This window comes from Cyrtonyx montezumae, unplaced genomic scaffold (assembly GCF_038088225.1).
Source record: "Cyrtonyx montezumae isolate F1298 unplaced genomic scaffold, pur_monq_1.0 scaffold_15, whole genome shotgun sequence".
In the NCBI taxonomy this organism is placed as follows: domain Eukaryota; kingdom Metazoa; phylum Chordata; class Aves; order Galliformes; family Odontophoridae; genus Cyrtonyx; species Cyrtonyx montezumae.
In genome coordinates this window covers 4,830,480-4,847,639 of record NW_027071881.1, presented here as the reverse complement: position 1 = coordinate 4,847,639, position 17,160 = coordinate 4,830,480, and the positions used below count along the sequence as shown (strand labels likewise).

General features: G+C 57.7%; 2 protein-coding genes across 2 annotated transcripts; both read right to left on the bottom strand.

Moving 5' to 3' along the window:
* Positions 1–636: 636 nt before the first annotated feature.
* On the bottom strand, positions 637–4,889 carry GAS2L2 (growth arrest specific 2 like 2). Its single transcript, XM_065732180.1, has 6 exons — positions 4,369–4,889; positions 3,449–3,687; positions 2,973–3,080; positions 2,598–2,694; positions 1,955–2,192; positions 637–1,839 (listed from the first exon to the last, which is right to left on the bottom strand). The coding sequence occupies exons 1-6, from the start codon at positions 4,721–4,723 to the stop codon at positions 738–740; spliced, it is 2,139 nt and encodes a 712-aa protein (XP_065588252.1). The 5' UTR covers positions 4,724–4,889; the 3' UTR covers positions 637–737.
* A 1,563-nt stretch (positions 4,890–6,452) lies between these two features.
* Positions 6,453–15,798, bottom strand: MMP28 (matrix metallopeptidase 28). Its single transcript, XM_065731794.1, has 8 exons — positions 15,696–15,798; positions 12,643–12,722; positions 12,132–12,274; positions 10,520–10,741; positions 9,461–9,706; positions 9,106–9,255; positions 8,651–8,818; positions 6,453–7,424 (listed from the first exon to the last, which is right to left on the bottom strand). The coding sequence occupies exons 1-8, from the start codon at positions 15,774–15,776 to the stop codon at positions 7,030–7,032; spliced, it is 1,485 nt and encodes a 494-aa protein (XP_065587866.1). The 5' UTR covers positions 15,777–15,798; the 3' UTR covers positions 6,453–7,029.
* Between the last annotated feature and the right edge of the window lie 1,362 nt (positions 15,799–17,160).

The following is a 17,160-nucleotide window of genomic DNA, read 5'->3' as shown; positions in this document are numbered from 1 at the left end:
ATCGCTGTGGGTTTCCTCACCTGGATCTATGCCTACTGCAGAAATAACCTGCTCCTATCCTGGGGTGCTGGGGACACCCCCAGTGGGAAGAAGGAAGGAAAATGCCATTTCCTGCCCCAATACATGGCGACCAAGTGGTGACGTGGGGTTGGGTACAGCACTGATGACGATGCTCCTCCTCTCCTCCCACCTCGGTGAGCGTCGTGGTTCCTGGACATGGCATCTCCTCCCCCATGGACTTCTTATTGGAGATCCCCAGGTGTCCCCACCACCCTGTGCCCCTTTATTTGAAACCCAATTAAAATCAGGTCTGTCCCCTTTGTTCTGTACCCGCCTCGCTGCTCCTTGCTCACGGCGCCGGTCCCTGCAGCTCCACCACAGCCCCCAAATCCTTTGGGTCTTCTTCCACCACCCCCCCAGAAGAGCCCCTGGGACAGAAGGCTTTGGGAGAGCTCTATTGCATGACCAACCCCATGCTGGAACAACCCCCAGCCATGGAAATGCCAACACAGCAGTTTGGCAGTGGTGTCCATGTGTCCCCCTGCCCTGAGCAGCTCATGGTGTGGGGTGGGGCTTCGGGTGAGGCATGAGCATCGCTGGTCCCATTATGCAGATGGGGAACACTGGGGAGTTGGGTGGTTGGCTTGGTTGAATGTCAGATGTGGACATCCCAACCTTGGCACTGCAGCTCTGACAATGGGGACGTCCATCCCTGACCCAAAACCAGTGGGCGTGGCTCAGACCCACGCCTCTTCATCATCCTCAGTGAGCCACGCACCGCTGTCACCCAGTGAGGGCTTGGCATCCCTGGGCTGTGGGGGCTTGGGAGGGGCTGTGGGGCGACGCTGGCCCCGGGTACGGGGCAGACATTGCCCCAGTGGGGTGGGGATGCGTGAAGGTCCCTTCCCAGGCCGGTGGTCCCGTCGGGGACGTACCTTGGGCCGCAGCTTCAGCTTGTAGATGGAGGGCACACGCTCGGGTTTCTTCAGGCATCGCCGGGCCTTGGGCACAGTGCTCTGCGGGGTCTGGTCCCCCACCACTGTCCCCTCCATGGACCACCCAGCTGGGATATTGGCACTCTGTGTGGTTGAGGGCTTTGGAGACATGCAGTTACCCATCCCCACAGGGCGCAGGGGCCGCCGACCATGGGTGAGCTCCTCCAGCACCTTCCCATAGTCAGGGGGCTGAGAGTGCCCCCAGTACCTCCGCAGCCCTGAGATGCCCATGTCGTGGCTGCAGACCCCACCTGGAGCATCCAATGGCACCGTGGGTCTCTCAGCATCCTTGGGCACTGGGCTCGGGTGGGGATGCTGAGGTCTCTCCTCAGCAGCACAGCTCTCACACCCATTTACATAGCGAGTCAGAGGGGTGGGGGGCCGGCAGATGGCTGAGCTGGTTTTCTTCGGGGTTTTAATGTTGCTGTCCCGCTTTGGAGGTTGATTCAGGGAATTTGGGTGTGATGATGGATGGCCACGTCCGAGGGCTCCCTGGTTCCCCTCCTTGGGACTTTTCCTGCTCTGCGTTGCTCTGTGGGCATCCTGCTGCGGGCTGGGAGCACAGGCCTTGATGGGACTGTGGGTTTGGGCTGTCGCAGTGGTAGGGACCCCCACATGCCTGGAAGCTGCTCCAGGTGAGCCACCCCCTTGCCGAGTGCTTTTGGAACGCGGTGGTGCTGGGTAGGCACTGGGAGCTGAGCCCCTGCCCTGTGCTGCTGCCTTCGGGGGGTTCCCACGTGGCTCCTTTGAGGTCCCCATAGTGCCCCGGGATGGGGTGGGTGCCCGCGGTGCAGCCCCACGCCCGGGGGAGATGGGTGGAGCGGGTGACCTCGGTGTTGGTGTCCTGCAAGCAGAGAGAGCCCGGAGAGGACAGACCTCACACCCAGCCCCACACCAGGTGCAGAGACGGGAGAAAAAGCACTACAAAAAGAGGGAACAAAGCCCACCCAGCACGTCACCTGCACGAAGGGACCCTCCGGGGCTGCGCTGGCTCCTGGCGGGGGCTGGGGGTGGTGGGGGTCCAGGGGCGCTGGCGGTGGCCGTGGGGTGGCCAGGTGACAGGAGGCAGTGGGCTCTGCGAGCGGCTGACCAGCAGGGTGGGATGCGTGCGGCCGGGGGCTGCGGGGGCTGCACAGAGCCGCACCTCGTGCTGCACCGGTTGCTGGGGGGGTTTGGTCCTGGAGAGCTGTTTGTGGGCTGCGGGGAAGGACTGAGCTCAATGGGGACAATCCCCATTGAAGACCGCAGCCCCACGGAGCCCAGAGCCTCCATCCCTGCGCTGTTAGGGCGCTCTTGCAGAGCTGAGCTCCGTGCAGGAGGGGTTTCGGCCTTGCAATGGTTCCTCTCCTTCCAAAAGTCTGCCATGACCTCTAGCGGCCACCGGAGCCACCCAGCGTGAGCCAATGCCCCGAAGCAGCGATTTCTCAGCGAAGCGCCGGGATTAGGAGACCTGCCGCCGCAAACACCCCCAAGAGCGCCGGCAAATGCCTCAAAAGCACCGACAAACGCCCCCAAAAGAATCAACCGAACCCCCAAAGCAGTGACAGTGCTCCCTTCTCCCCTCCCACCGTCAGAGCCGGGGCTGGGGGTGCGGGCACTCACAGAGCGAGGTGCAGCGGCACGGGTCGTGCTTGTCCAGGTAGTGCTGCAGCGTGTCCCAGCCGCCCCCGACCCGCACCATGACGTGCTCCCGCAGGATCTGCGCCCGAAGCCACGCAAGGTCAGCCCTGCTTTGCCCCACGCCGTTGAGGCACGAGGATCTCAGATCCCACTGCTGTCCCGATGCTTGTTTTGTCACCCCAGCAAGAGTCAGGCTGGTCTTGCGGGAACCCCCCCCCCCCACTTCCACTGATCCCATACTTCATGGATAACGCTCAAAAACCCCACGTTGGCCCCATTTGGCAGATGAATATAGGGAAGAGGCTTTATGGGAGCAGAGTGCCTGTGCCCTGGGTACACAAGATGCAGCAGACTCACCCGAACGAAGATGAGGGTGTCGGAGTCACCCACACGGTATTTCCCTTCTGACACCTTGATCATGGGGAACTGGACAGGGCACGTACAGCGGCTCACCAGGTGCTGGACCTGCATCCAGCAGGGATGGGTCTGCACTAGGGCTCATGGAAAGGGGCCTGGGGTGGCTATCCCCACCATCCCTATATGCATTACCACCATCATGCCTATACCCATCATCCCTAGCATCCCCATGCCTGTCATCTCTACCATCCCCATCATCATCCCTATCCCCACATTTCTGTCACCATCTTCATCACCATATCCTCATCACCACATCCCTATCCTCATCATCCCCAACATCCCCATTCCCACCTCCTCAAAATCCACAACCTCAGCATCCCCGTTCCCATCATCCCCATCCCCATTGTCTCCATCAACCCCATCACCGCCTCTCAATCATCTCCAACCCCATGTCCCCCCATTCCCATCCCCCATACCATCTGGTCGAGGTTGTGGAGGTCCCGGGGTCTCCTCGGGGGACGGGGCAGGGGGGTGTCTGCAGGAGGCAGGTCCATCTCCTGGCGGAGCTCCTCCTCGATCTCCTCCTCCATCTGCACCAGGGTGGGGGCACACATGCCGAAGCGGGCGGCACGGCGTGCCAGCTCTAGCAGGCACAGCACGAAGTTCTTCTCGTTCTTCCTCAGCACCAGGTCCTCCGTCTCGAACATCAGGACGTCTGGGGCAGGGTAGGGGTGCAAAGAGCACAGGAGGGTGGATGGAGAGGAGGTGAAACACGTAGACGTGATGCTGAGGGACGTGGTTAGTGGGTGACATTGGTGGTAGGTGGACAGTTGGACTGGGTGATCTTAGAGGTATTTTCCGACCTTAAAGGTTCTGCGACTCCATGATTCTACAAAGTTCTTCCCAAAGGGATGTTATTCCCCAGAGCACCATCTGTGCCCACCTTGATGGATCATCCCATAGATTGTGGGTATATGGTAAGGTCAAAAAAGGATTGTGTTAAATTCATAGAGAAAAAACTTCCCCCTTGAACATCTACAAATTAAGATATATGTGTGTTTACCATGATGTTTTATGGTGTCTTAAAGCCCTACCCCAGTGGCTGGGTGAGCTGAGGGCATTTCACCCCGTGCCCAAGGCACTGCTGTCAGTGGGGGTGGGGGGACAGACCCTCTGCTCAGAGCCAGGATGGTTCCTGGTGTCTTTATGGCCATGCACGGCACATGCCCTTTTCAGTCCCATCCCCAACCACTGAGTCTTGAGAAGGCTGTTCAAGCCCAGCTTGGTGCAGAGATCCCAGTGCTGGGATGGCACGAGCTTTGGGGACACAGGAAATCACCAAGAGTGACACCAGGACACACACCACATCGTGGTGCTGCTGAGCATTGGGTCTTACCATTGATATCCATCTCCTTCCTGCACCACTGGATGAAGTTGGAGACGTTGTCCCTGGCCTGGAAGGTGCCCGGCTGCGCTGCGGGGTTGCAGGGGACGCCGGCAGTGGGCAGGCGGAGGTGCTGGGCTGCGCTGGGGCAGGTGTGGGAGAAGTCCTCGGCCACGCGGGTGATGTGGTTGGCATGGGAGCAGAGCACAGCCCCCGTTTCCAGCACCTCCAGGAAGGTGCCCACCTCGATGTCCAGCTCGTAGAGCTCCTTCAGCCACTCTGCCAAGTCCTCCTTCATAGCATACAGGTACTGCTGGCTGGACCCGTAGGGACGGATGCTCCGCACCGCAGCTCCCGGCGTCCCCATTGTGCCATAAGACCCCAAACTGGGAGGAGGCAAGGAGAAAAGTGTGGTGGGGATGTGGGGAGATGCCCCATCCCACCTCCCAGCCCTACTCACCGTGTGCACTGTGCCACCAGGAGGGTGACAGCAGGGTGCTGGAGCACTGCTGGGGTCCCAGAGCTGTGGGGCAGTAGAAATCTCCCTCCAGGGCAGTGGGTGTTTTGTTTCCTTCCCAAGAGCTCTTCTCCTCTCCTTGGTGATAAGGGACTGGCCACAAACACTCCCTGTTAACCCTTCAGCATCTGCTCCTCCTCCAGGAGCACTGCTCCTGCCCTGTGCCCCATCGGGTGAGTTTGTCCCCAGGTACAGAGAGCAGCCCCTCAGCACCCCAACCCACTCAGAACCCCAAAAGCAGGAGGGGTTTGCCCCCCTTCTCACCACCCCCACACCCACCTGTGCTGCAGGTGACGACTTGGAGGCCCACCTGCTAATCACCCCAAGCCTTTTTCTTGTAAAAAAAAAAATAATCACAAGGAGGGGTTCATTCACATGTGTTCCTTTGGGGTTTCTTGCTCTGTGCTCCACAAGCACGAAGCTGAGCTCCTCCATGAGTGGCACAGCTCCAGGAGTTGGGGCTGTAGGGAAACAACGATGGGCATGGCAGTGAGTGGGCACCACGGGAATCCGCTGCCTCTCGTAGGTTTCAGTGCAAAATGAGGGCTTGCAAAAGGAAATTTGCCAGCAATGTGCTTGCAGCATGGGGCTGGAAAGAGGCTTTGGTGAGCCTGGGGGGGTCCTTGCTGCCAGGGGCACCATCCTCTCCCTGCTGGGGTACTTCTGGATGAGCCGGGTGTCACTTTGGGGGAGGAAATGCAAGAATCCCAGCTATTTCCCCAGGCTTGGGAATGCATGGCAGGCGCCTGGCATGCCCTACAAGCAGCCCAGGAGGAGAAAAGGAGCCTTGTGACACTGAGGGGATGTTGTTACAGCTCGGGGTGCGTGTCCAACCCCCCACCCTGCACCTTACGGGGTGCAGGAGCTGCAGCCAGAGTGACGCATGGCTCTGCAAACATTGCAACACCACCACCATCCCTGCAGACAAAACAGCACCCGGTCAATGGGCAGCACGTGTGGGATGCCTCGGCATGTCACGGCATGAAGGAAAGCAAACAAGGGGAGCACACATCCCTTGCTTTCCTCTGGGGGAGATGGATCCAGAAAGCAGCCCCAACCCCAACCCCAACTGCATGGACAAACCCAGCAGTGCTCACTCCTGCCTCATTTTTAGCACACACCTTTTGGAAAAAAGGAGGTGGGGTTTATAAAACAACAACAAAAATAATACAAAGGGGAATACCAGCGCTGCGAATCATTTTATTCACTGTCAGGACTCCAGGCCCCTGGAAAGCTGCAGGCAATGCTGCATTATTACCACCTTGTTCAAAATGAAACACTGCAGCCTCATCTCTTTGGCAACACTAAAAAATCCCCTGAGATTTTGAGACGTGTACGAGCTCCATGTCTGCGGAGGAAGGGTCCATTCTCAAATATCACAGAGAACAAACCCAAAGGCACCATGATCTCAAAGCAGAACAGGACTGAAGGGGATACAGGACTCAGTACTATTGCAGAGAGACAGAGCAGGGGACACTTGCCCTGCTCATGAGGGGGGCATAACCTTTATTAGGCAGCAGAGAATCCACCCTGCCCATCCCCAGCTGCCCTCCAGCCCCTTTGCACTGCCTCACAGCTCCTCCTTTCCCCTGTTCCTTCACCAAAAATCTCCACCTCCTCTCCTCCCCAAAACCACACCATTGTGTTCAGAGCATGCTCAGAGCTGGGCTTGTCCTGGGTTCTCCATTCCACAACCCTGGGTATGGGGCAGCAGGGCCCCTTAAAGAGCCCTAAAAGCCTTACCTTAAAGAGCGTAAACCCATGTTCATAGAGACATAAACCTATGGTGATGTCCAAAAGTCTCTTCTCATTTTAACCAAAAAACAGTCTCAGTTGCTCATTTAAGCATTGAAGCACCAGAGCACCCATCAGTAAGGCAGTTCTCTGCCTGATTATGGGAAAACAGTAAAGGATTAACAAAAAACAGTCCTGGCTTGAAAAGAAAAATCCTGAAAGCTAACAGAAATTATATGTCTGCAGTCCCCACAGCTTATACATGTTCTTATGGCCGAATCACAGCCCGCCTAGCAATATGGGACCCTCCACCCCGGCCTCATTGCTGCTGTCCACGGTGCTGGATCTGGGGACTTGCAGACCCCTTGGATCAGTGGGATGGGCTCAGCCACCATTTTGTCCCAGCGACACTCAGTGTTGGCTCAGAAGAGGACGTGCCCACCATTGGCATCCCAGCAGCCCATCCACGGCAGCTCGGCAGCCCACTTGCCATTGGCCACCACCTGCAGCTTGGACTGATTGAACCGCCAATAGAGTTCATCCCGAAAGAAGTAGAGGAAGCCATCGCGGTGCACCAAGGCCCCTGTTGTGCCAGGGGGTACTCCATCCCAGTCTTGCAGGCTGCGGGGGTAGTAGGGCTCCAGGGTGAGGGTCTCCTCGCTCAGCACAAAGTATTTGGCCCCTTTGAAGAGCACCAGGCGCCGGAGCTGTTGGAAGTAGAGGGCTGTGTCGGGGTGGCGGGGCAGGCCGCGGGCACTGCACTTCTGGGGGAAGCCGGACGTCAAGGTGGAGCCATGGTAGTTCCAGCATCGACCACCTGGGATGGAGCAGGAGAGGCTCAGTGCCTGTATCAGCCAGGATACACACTGAGAATGGAAAGGACCTCTAAGGTCATCGAGGCCAACCGCTAACTTAGCACTGCCAGGTTTGCCACTAAACCACATCCCCAGGCACCACATCACACATTCCTTAGATACCTCTGGGAATGGGGACTCGAGCACATCCCTGGGCAGTCTGTTCCATTGCTGCACAATTCTCCTAGTGAATAAATTCTTCCTAACACTGAACCTAAACCACCCTTGGTGCAACTTGAGGCCATTTCCTCCTGATCTATCACTTGGTCTTCACAGCCTATGGGTTGCACCCATCCCAGTGATGACCCAACCCTGGGCACGTCCTTATTTGGCTTCCCGGTAGTGCGGGAAGGGAAGAAGCAGCCCCAGAACACTGTGGCAGATTGGGCTCTCCTGGTGCCTATGCCACACTTCTGCAAGGAGGGATGGGGATGAAAGGTTTTGTACAGCAGGGCAGACATCACTCACATCCCTCCTGCACTGGGACAACCCAGACTACGACAGAAATTCAGAGCAGCTCCAGATATCCCCGCTGCAGCTGGGGCCATCCCCACAGGGACGTGCAGATAGACAAAGGCTCCTTTCTGCTCCTGGGGCGGCCCTGCAGAGGGGCTTCTGGCTCTCCCCCAGCTGCAACAACGAAGTCCCTTTCTGGCAGGCTGGTGAGTGGTTTCCATGACAAGTTCAGGCTGACCTCAGTGTCCCGGCTGCCTGGGCTGACCTTCCTCTGCCCCAACAGCTGTGCCACAGGCAGCTTACAGATGGTAGCAAGGCACCAGGGACAGAGCACAAACCATGAGGATGCGGTGCCCAGCTCATCTCCTTGCATCTGCATATTTTTGAAGAACAGTTTATCCTAAAAAAGTGTCTGCTTTAGTTTTTAAACCCAGGGAGTGCCGCTCTCTGGACTGGGCTAGTGGGGAAAGTGAGGCATGAAGCAGTGGGGGTTGATGCAAAGCTAATTTGTGACCACAGCACCCTGGAGCCTGCACCTTTGGGTAGATGGCGTGGTCTGGAGTGGTCACCCCATGGGTTGATGGTTGGACTGATTGATCTTAGTGGTCTTTCCAACCTTAATGATTCTGATTCATGGGACTCAGCAATGTCCCAGCCCCTTGGTGCAGCATCAGGCTGGAATGCAGGCGGCAGACCTGGACAAACTGATCAACAAAACCCGCATCTCACTGACCTTTGAAGAAGTAGAAGCTGTGGCTGAATGGGGAGTAGGCACAGGCATCGATGCCAGCAGGCAGACCTGGCCAGCGCATGTGCAGGGGTTGAGGCTGGCTGGCATTGCCACTGGCTGACACCATCCAGAAGTGGCTTCCCTTGAAGACATACAGGTTGTGTTCCGTGTCTGCAGGGCAGAGGGGATGATGAGGGTGAGAAGCTTGGTGTCACATCCCAAACCCAGCACTGTCCCTCCGCTCTATCATTTCTTATCTCTCCAACTCCTGTGGGATGCCCGTATGGGGCTGAGAACCAAACATTCCATTCCATCCCAACCCAACCCATACCATCTCACCTTACTCCATTCCATCCCAGCCCAGCCCACCCTTCCCATCATTCTGGGAATCTTATGGAGTGGGGAGAGGCTGCTGGAGAGGCTGGGAGTGTTTGGGGAGAGGACCTGTGGCCACACACCAGCAGTTACGGCATCGAAGAAGGAGTGGCAGTAATAGGTGCTGAGGCTCCACCGCTGATGATCCTCACCATATAGGTCCCCACTCCAGTCCTGGAAGTGAGTGAAGACCCTTCCTGGCAGCTGGACGGCTGAGCCTCTGGAGGGCTTCCCTGTGATGGAGCAAGGTGAGAGCCATGGAGCTGGGCATGGAAGCAGGAGCACAAGGCTGGCAAGCCATCGGAGGGTATCAAACACTTGGTGCACCCCAGCCTGGTTCCTATTGCCCTCAGTAACAGTGGCATGGACATACTTCCACCTCTGCTCCTCACCCTCCACCCCAAAGATCATCTCAAGTAGCACCCAATCCATGCTCACCATACAAGTTCTGGATGGCCAAGATGTCATCCCAGTTGAGAACGAAGTCCTTGCCGAGCTTCTTGTAGTAGGGTGACATGAGGGCACTCTTGGCAGGTGAGTGCTCTAGCCCCAGTGTGTGCCCCACCTCATGTGCAACTACCACGAAGAGGTTGCGGCCTTTGCCACTGTGCAGGGACCAACGCTCAGCACTGTCGAAGTGGGCCTCTCCACGTCGGGGGAAGAAGGCGTGGGCCAGGGCCCCACCTGGGGACAAAACAGCTCTGGGTTGCTCCAATGGGCTCCAATTTTAGGTCTTTGTGGGGCTTCCCAAAGGGAAAATGGCTTTCCTTGAGAGTTGGCATCTACTACAAGGAAGACATTGATGCCAAAGATGGGCAGCAAAACTGTGAAGGCTCTGAAGCACAAGTCTGATGGGGAGCAGATGAGGGAATGGGATGGTTCAGTCTGGAGAGGAAGAGGCTCAGGAGGGATGTTATTGCTCTCTACAAAGGATGTTGTGGCAAGGTGGGAGTTGGCTTTTCCAGATAAAAGCAATAGGATGAGAGGTGACAGACTCAAGATGTGACAGGGGAGGTTCAGGCTGGGTACTAGAAAACGTTTCTTCAAAAGAACTGTGTTGCAGTGGCACAGCTGTGCAGGGAGGTGAGGGAGTCACCGTCCCTGGGGGAGTTCCACAGCAGTGGAGATGTGGCACAGAAGGACGTGGTCAGTGGCCATGGTGGGATGGGCTGGGGTTGGACTTGGGGATCTGAGAGGTCTTTTCCAACCCTAATGATCCTATGATTTCAAGTGCTGTGTAAAACACAAACCATGTCTGGAAGGGATGTGGTGAGTGCACGGTGGGAGTGCTCCCTGAAAGCCATCACCATGCTTCAACCATGACCAACTCAACCACGTCCCCAGGAGTCCAACAGCTGCAGAACTGAGACTCGGGGCCCCAAACCACCTTCACTCAAGCTGCTGGATACTGGGACACACCACCTCCACCCCAACACCTCCAGCCGGGAAGAGCCGCCGTTGTAGAAGAGGAGCTTACGAGGAGGGAGCGACCAGCACCTGGCCCATCGAAGGCGTTGTTGAGCCCATCGTTGTGGTCCCCGTGGAAGAAGGTCAGGCGGATGTCAGCCGGGCCATCCCGTGCTTCCCAGAACACCAGAGAGGAGACATTGCTCCAGAGCTCGAAGGCAGCCCTGACAGCCAGGCGCACCTCGTGCTGCGGCAGGTACGGGGGCCAGTTCACCACGCGGTACGTCAGGTGCCGCTTGTGCCACTTGCTGCCTGTGGGACGGGCACTGCTCAGGATCTGATCTGGCTCTGATGGAGCCACCACCATGTGCCACCCCTGGGACCACGACAGGCCTTGCCTGGGACAGGAGCTGGGCACCCAAGTTGGAGCCTTCCTTGCTTTTCTTGCTTTTCCCAGGATCAAATCCAGATCCCAACCCACTGGGCTCGGCGCCCACCCCGAGGACTGGCTTCCAGGGTGGGAAAGCAAAGGCACCAAGGGGAAAATGAGGATGTTCACATCTGGCCGGGGGCGAGGGAGTGGGAGAGAAGCCATGGGGCTGCTCTGGGAATATGTGTGTGCTGGAGCTGGTGTTGAAGCGTGGGAGCAGTGACAGAGCTGCAGCACCTGCCCTGCTCTAGATGTGTGGGAAAGGGAAAGGACGTGGTTACACAGTGCTCTGCAGTCACTGAACAACTCCTTGCAGCAAATCAGGTTGATGCCAATATCCCCCTCTGCAGCCCGGGAGGTCTGGGGCAGGCTCAGTGCCCAGCTGCTCTGGGGCAGGGCAATAGGGGTGACCACAGGCTGGAGCTGGTTTGGGTACGTATAATGACCATCACCTCCTATGCACCTGTCCCATGCAGTTGGGGCAGAAAAACAAAGCCAGGGGAGAATTGCCTCTTTGCCACAGTTTTTTGTCAGTTCTACCCAGATGCAACCCTTGGGGCACACACAGTCCCTGCTGCTCCTTAGTGCCTGGATGGCCACAGCTCTGAGACAACAACCAGCATTCCTCCTGTTCCTGCAGAGCTCTCCTGCAGCAGGACACATGGTATTCCAGGGACCAGGATGGATATTAAAGCCCATCAAGGTGCCCAGAACAAAGCCCAGCTGGGGACATCCCACTGTGCACATCCTGGTGCTGCAGCTGGGGCTGGTGACCCTGCTGAGGTATCCTGCAGCGCTGGCAGCATGCTGGCTGACAAAGCCCTTTGCTGGCTCAGCTGTGGCTTCCTGCTCCAAGGCAGATAAACAGCCAGTTAGCACAAAGCCATGTGCCTTCCTGCCCGGCGCCGGACACCCTGTCCTCCCCCTCTGTCCCCCCAGCACTGCTCCAGGCCCCAGCTCGCTGCCAGCCGGGTGCCCCTGCGTCCCTGCAGCACTGAGCTGGGCAGTCTTTTGCCACCCCACAAAGGAACTTCTGGGGGTCACAAGCTGAGGATGGAAAGCACAGAACTGAGCTGCACCCACCACCATCCCTTGGTTCCACCCAGCTGTGCCATGGGCAGAGGAGCTGACAAGGCACCAAGCCCTGCCTTCATCTCACCCTCATTCTTCTCATATCCCACATGCATGGCTGCTCCCAGCCCTCCTGCTCTCTAGGAACTGCTCCATCCATCCCCCAAGCCCAGCACCCCAATCCCAGACCCCAGTGCTCACCGTGCTGCATGGAGCGCCGGCGGCGTGGGGCAGCGGGGCGGCTCTCCCCATCGCCCGTCCCACAGCGAGGACGGCCCATCTGCTGCAGCGTGGGGACATCCAGCACCCCGCTGGGGGGGAGGTGGCTCACACGCTGGAAATCCCTACGAAGGAAGGGAGATGTCAAAGCCCTGCCTGTCCTGATGTCCACGCCTGGAGCCCAGCCAGGGCTTCCCCTCAGTGCCAGCTTTGTGCCCCACTGACAGGAGTGCATCCAGGAGATAATGCCAAATCCCAAACCCTCTGAGATCTTTGAACCTCAGCCTCGCTTGCTGATATTGTTGTAATAGGGACAGAAGGCCATAAAAGGCAAATAATCTTGCACCAGTGAGCTGTGCTTCTCTGCAGCTCGTGCTTCAGTATCTGGCAGCAAGAGAGTGTCCTGAACTGCAAAACACATTGCTTGGGGCACACAGCTGCCACGCAGCCTGGGGAGATGCACTGCTGCCGGTGTTAAAGCAAAGGCTCCTACCTCAGTGCTGCTGCAAACTCCACAGGGCTGAGCTGGCCTGGCTGAGGTGTTTCCAGATAGCCATATTTCTGCAGGAACAGCTGTGGGGACAGCAACAGGACAGGGGACAGATATGGGACAGGTTCGGGTTACATCCATTTGTGTAGGGATAAAGATGTGGAGAGAGAGAGCACAGCAAACCCAGGAATTCCTCTCTGATGCTTTGTTAGAATTGGATGATTCCCACAACACTGAGCTCATGTACTTGGACACTTTCACGTGTCTTTTGCATATTTTTGATGGATCTTGGGGTTTTGGCCATGGCCCCATGGAGGCAGACTGCACAGTGCCATTCACAGCAGGGGCTACCAGACCCTCCTACCCATCTCCAGCCACCAGCAACTCAATGCAGTGCTTGAAACAGTGGCCACAATGCAGACTTCAGCAGGGCCAGGCTTGGCAGGGCCAGCCCCAAGACTGCAAGTCATCCCCATCCCATCTCATCTCATCCCCAATCCATCACTATCCCATCCCTGTCTCTATCAACAACCCATCTCCATCAGCACCTCATCCCCAACCCATTCCCAACTCCATCTCATCCCCAACCCCAGGCAGGATGTGCAGCTGAGCAGGGATACACATGGGGCAGTTGGCTCTGCCAAGCCATTCTTCTCCTTATCGTCCATTGTGAAGGATGGAAATCGTTGGGCTGAACTTGCTCCAGCACATGAACTGCATTTCAAAGAAAACAAGCACTTCCCCGTGCCCCGGCTGCCCCCAGCTTTCTGAGAGGTTTAGCAGTGATTTTTCCAGGAATGCTCCACACCCGTCTCCCCCATCCCACAGGGACAGACAGAGCCGCCTCCCCGCATCCTGTTAGTGCAAAGGCACTGCATTAAGGGGATGGGGAAATAAAAGGGAAAGTGGTTTCTTGGCCACATACATCCCTGCACACGGGGATGTGGATGCGCCGTCAGAACCCCGAGCAGAAGGTTTTGGGTTTCAGCTGCCCTGCACGGCCTTTCCTACCACAACTTTTCACACAGTCACAGAGGTTGGAAAAGACCTCACAGTTCTCAAAGACCAACCCCAGCCCACCCCACTGTGCCCACAGTGCCACATCCCCACGGTGCTGGAACACCTCCAGGGATGGTCGACCCCCACCTCCCTGGGCAGCTGTGCCACTGCATCACAGCACTAAAACATGAGAACTGGAAGCTGGTTTCTGTCCCGTTAATCCCATTCACGAAGCATGAAAATGATTTTTCTCCACTGTGAGCTCATGAAAACCCATCTGGACAGGGCTGGGTGCACGGTAGTAAGAGAACAGCCACCACAGCAGCTGCTCCTGAGCATCACCAAAATATTCACCACCAAACTGTTCCCATGCTGCTCATTACTGTCACTCTCTAGCCGGCCTATGGCTGTGACAGTCAGGCAGTTTTGGGATGGTTTCATGCCCAGGAGTCACAGCGTTCAGCCCCTTATGCCCCCAAGAGGGAACAGCTCTTTTCCATACAATGGGGAAAGAAAAACAGCAGGAAGTCAAGAGCCATGAAATATGCCCAGCTCCCACCCCCTGCACCAGGAGGGAAACAAGGAGAGGAAAGTCTGGCTGCCGGGATCACTGTGGGGCTGCAGGGGATGGAAGGGCCCTTCCAGGCACACAGCCCTCTCATCCAGCCCTGGAAATCAGCTGAGAGCCATAGCCAAGGAAACACCTTGCCCCGACTGCAGGCATCCCGGGTGGCACGCAGCCAGCGGCACGCAGCCAGACCTCCCTCCTCGGGACCGGGACAACAACAGACCCCAGACAGCTCCCCTGCCAGATGCTCAATTCTTGGCCCCTTTCCACCATTGAAGTACCAGGAACACTCAGACGAGCATCATTCTCTGCCTGCAAGGCTGCTATGACCACAGTTCCCCTCTGGACATAGTGCAGCCAACAGCATCTCACAAGCCAGCATGAGCTGAGCATCCCCAGCTCCATTCCATATCGCTTTGGCACCAGCTGGGGCTGGGACAGCTTCCCTGCTTGGTTCCCTGCAGATACAGTGAGAGCTGGAGCCAGCACTACTGGGTTTTGGCACCACTGGGTTTTGGCACCACTGGGTTTTGGCATCACTGGGTTTTGGCACAAGCATGCACAGGTTGTGGCCTGCTGGGATGGTGGGGATGGTAAAGGTTCAGAAGCCTCCACCTCCCTCCACTCTCCCAAACACATTCCTGTCTGCATTCGCAGCCCCTTAGGCACAATCCTCACGTCTCTTTGAGTGCGTGTGTAAGTGCATATATAAAGTTACATACACATACGAACAGAGACATACAAGAAGGGAGATAGATATGGAGCTGGAATGTCCTCCCTGTGGGTGAGTGGGGGCTGAGCCCATAGGTTAGCATCAGGCTGATGGATTTAGGGATGTTATCTTTGACATCAGCAGCATGGGAGCAGGAGCATCACACACAGAATGGTTTGGGTTGGAAGGGACCCCCAAAGCCACCTGGTCCCACTGGCTGCATGCACAGGGACACCCGCAGCTCCAGCAGTGCTCAGAGCCCTCCAGCCTGACCCTGGGGGTGTGCAGGGATGGGTACCATCCCTCTCTGGGCAGCCTGTGCTGTGCCTCACTGTCCCTTACTGGGACAATTTCTTCCTTACATCCAGCCTAAATCTCCCCCCTCAATCTGCCAGCTTACAGCTGCCGAGCGCTGGCCCTGCTCCTATCTGGCTTGCAGATAACGAGATGACTGAACATAAATATGTTTCCAATTAAGCACCCCAACTTGAGCTGCGACTGTAACCCAAACGAGCGCAGTGAAAACGACGGCACAGCCCAAGTGGACATTTTCAGCCCCAGGCTCCCACAGCGCTCTGTCGCTAACTTCAGCCACACTTAAAAAACAACAGTTAAAACAACAACTTCACACGCAACGTCCGACGCTAAGCGACACTTTCAGCTCCCAAACGGGACAGCAAGCCCACGTCCCGCTTAGAGAACAGCCCAACCCCGCCGCGTCCCAGCACCCCAACCCCTCCCCGCCCGCCCCATTCATTCCCCGCACCGCTCTCCTACCTCCGCCCGCCGCCGCTCGCCCCGCACCGCCGCGCCCCGCACGGCCGCCAGCATCATCATCATCATCATCATCATCATCATCACCAGCAGCAGCAGCAGCAGCAGCAGCCTGCCCATGGCCGCCCCGCACCGCGCAGCCCCGCACTCCGCTGCTCCGCCCGCGGCCCCGCCCGGGCTCTGAGCTCCGCCCGCGTGTGCTGAGCGTGCCGGGGTGCGGCCGTGGGGTTCAGTGCGGTTAGGTGCACGGCCCCCCCCAACCGCTCGCAGGGATGCGGCCGCTCCGTTTGCTCCCCGCGCTGTTTTGTTTGCATTTAGCCGAAGCAAAAGGATGTTTTGGTTCGGAAAAATAATAGGATGTGACTTGGAGTTGCTTTGTTTCCGCGCCAGTTGCGCTCCGGCAACGCGGCTCTTTGTGGAGCCCACGACCCTCTGTGCAGCCCACGAAGCTCCGGGAGCAGCGGTCACCTGCAGGGCACCTTAGGGCAGCGCAAGGCGGGGTTGGAAACAAAGGGATCGGAGGATGAGGAACGGGGGGAGGCCGGCGGTGGGACGGGAGGAAGAGGAGGGGGCTGGGTGAGGAGGAGGAGAGGGGCACGCGGCGGGCGCAGGTCGGAGCTGCGCTTCCTTTCCAAACAAGAGCAGCACTGTCTGCAAATGCAGCCGTGTTTGGCTCGTCTCTAGGAAGCGACCGATCCATCTGCTGTTCCCCTTAAGAATAGGGGTGAGAAGGAAGCCTGGCTCGGGCCCAGCAGCAGCAGGAAGCGTTGTGGCTGCGTGTGCTGCAGGGAAGGGCTGGGGGGCACCTGGTGCTGCTCACGGGGTGGGAACGGCCGGGGTTTGAGGCACAGCAGGTCCTGGCACACAGCACAGGGGTGGTCGTGCAGCTGCATCCCCCCGCTGTCAGCCCACTCCCCACACCTCTCTGGGCGTCAGCAAGGCACCCACACTCACCTGGCCGTGGTGGGGAGTGAGCACAGCACCAACACTGCCAGCCCCCAAACTCACCTGCAGAGCGGAGCCCCGTGAACCGGAGTTGCGAAACAGAGCTGGAACGGCACCCGTACAGCAACGGTGTTTACCGTCACTGATAAGCGAATAGCAACAGCATGACTCCTCTCGGGAGCTCCTGCCTGCACGGCCACAGCAGCTGGAGGTGAGGCTCTCCCTCTGCCTCCCCTGCACCACAGCTCTTCTCCAAGCCCTTCTGTTTGGGACCAGAGCACCACTCGAGTTCCAGATGTCACAGCATTAGAAAACAGGCGTGGAAGGACGGCTCGCTCTTCCCAGCCCTTTTGCCAAAGCGATTTCCCCAGCAACACCACCTGCTAGGGACCATGTCCCACGAGCTCTCTGCTGCCCTGGAAATGGGAATTCCTATTTCTACATTGCGCAAAGCAGCCCCAGCTGAGCCCCGGCCCCAAACCCCAGAAGTTTATTTGGCTCTCCCTGACACTGCTTAGCTCTT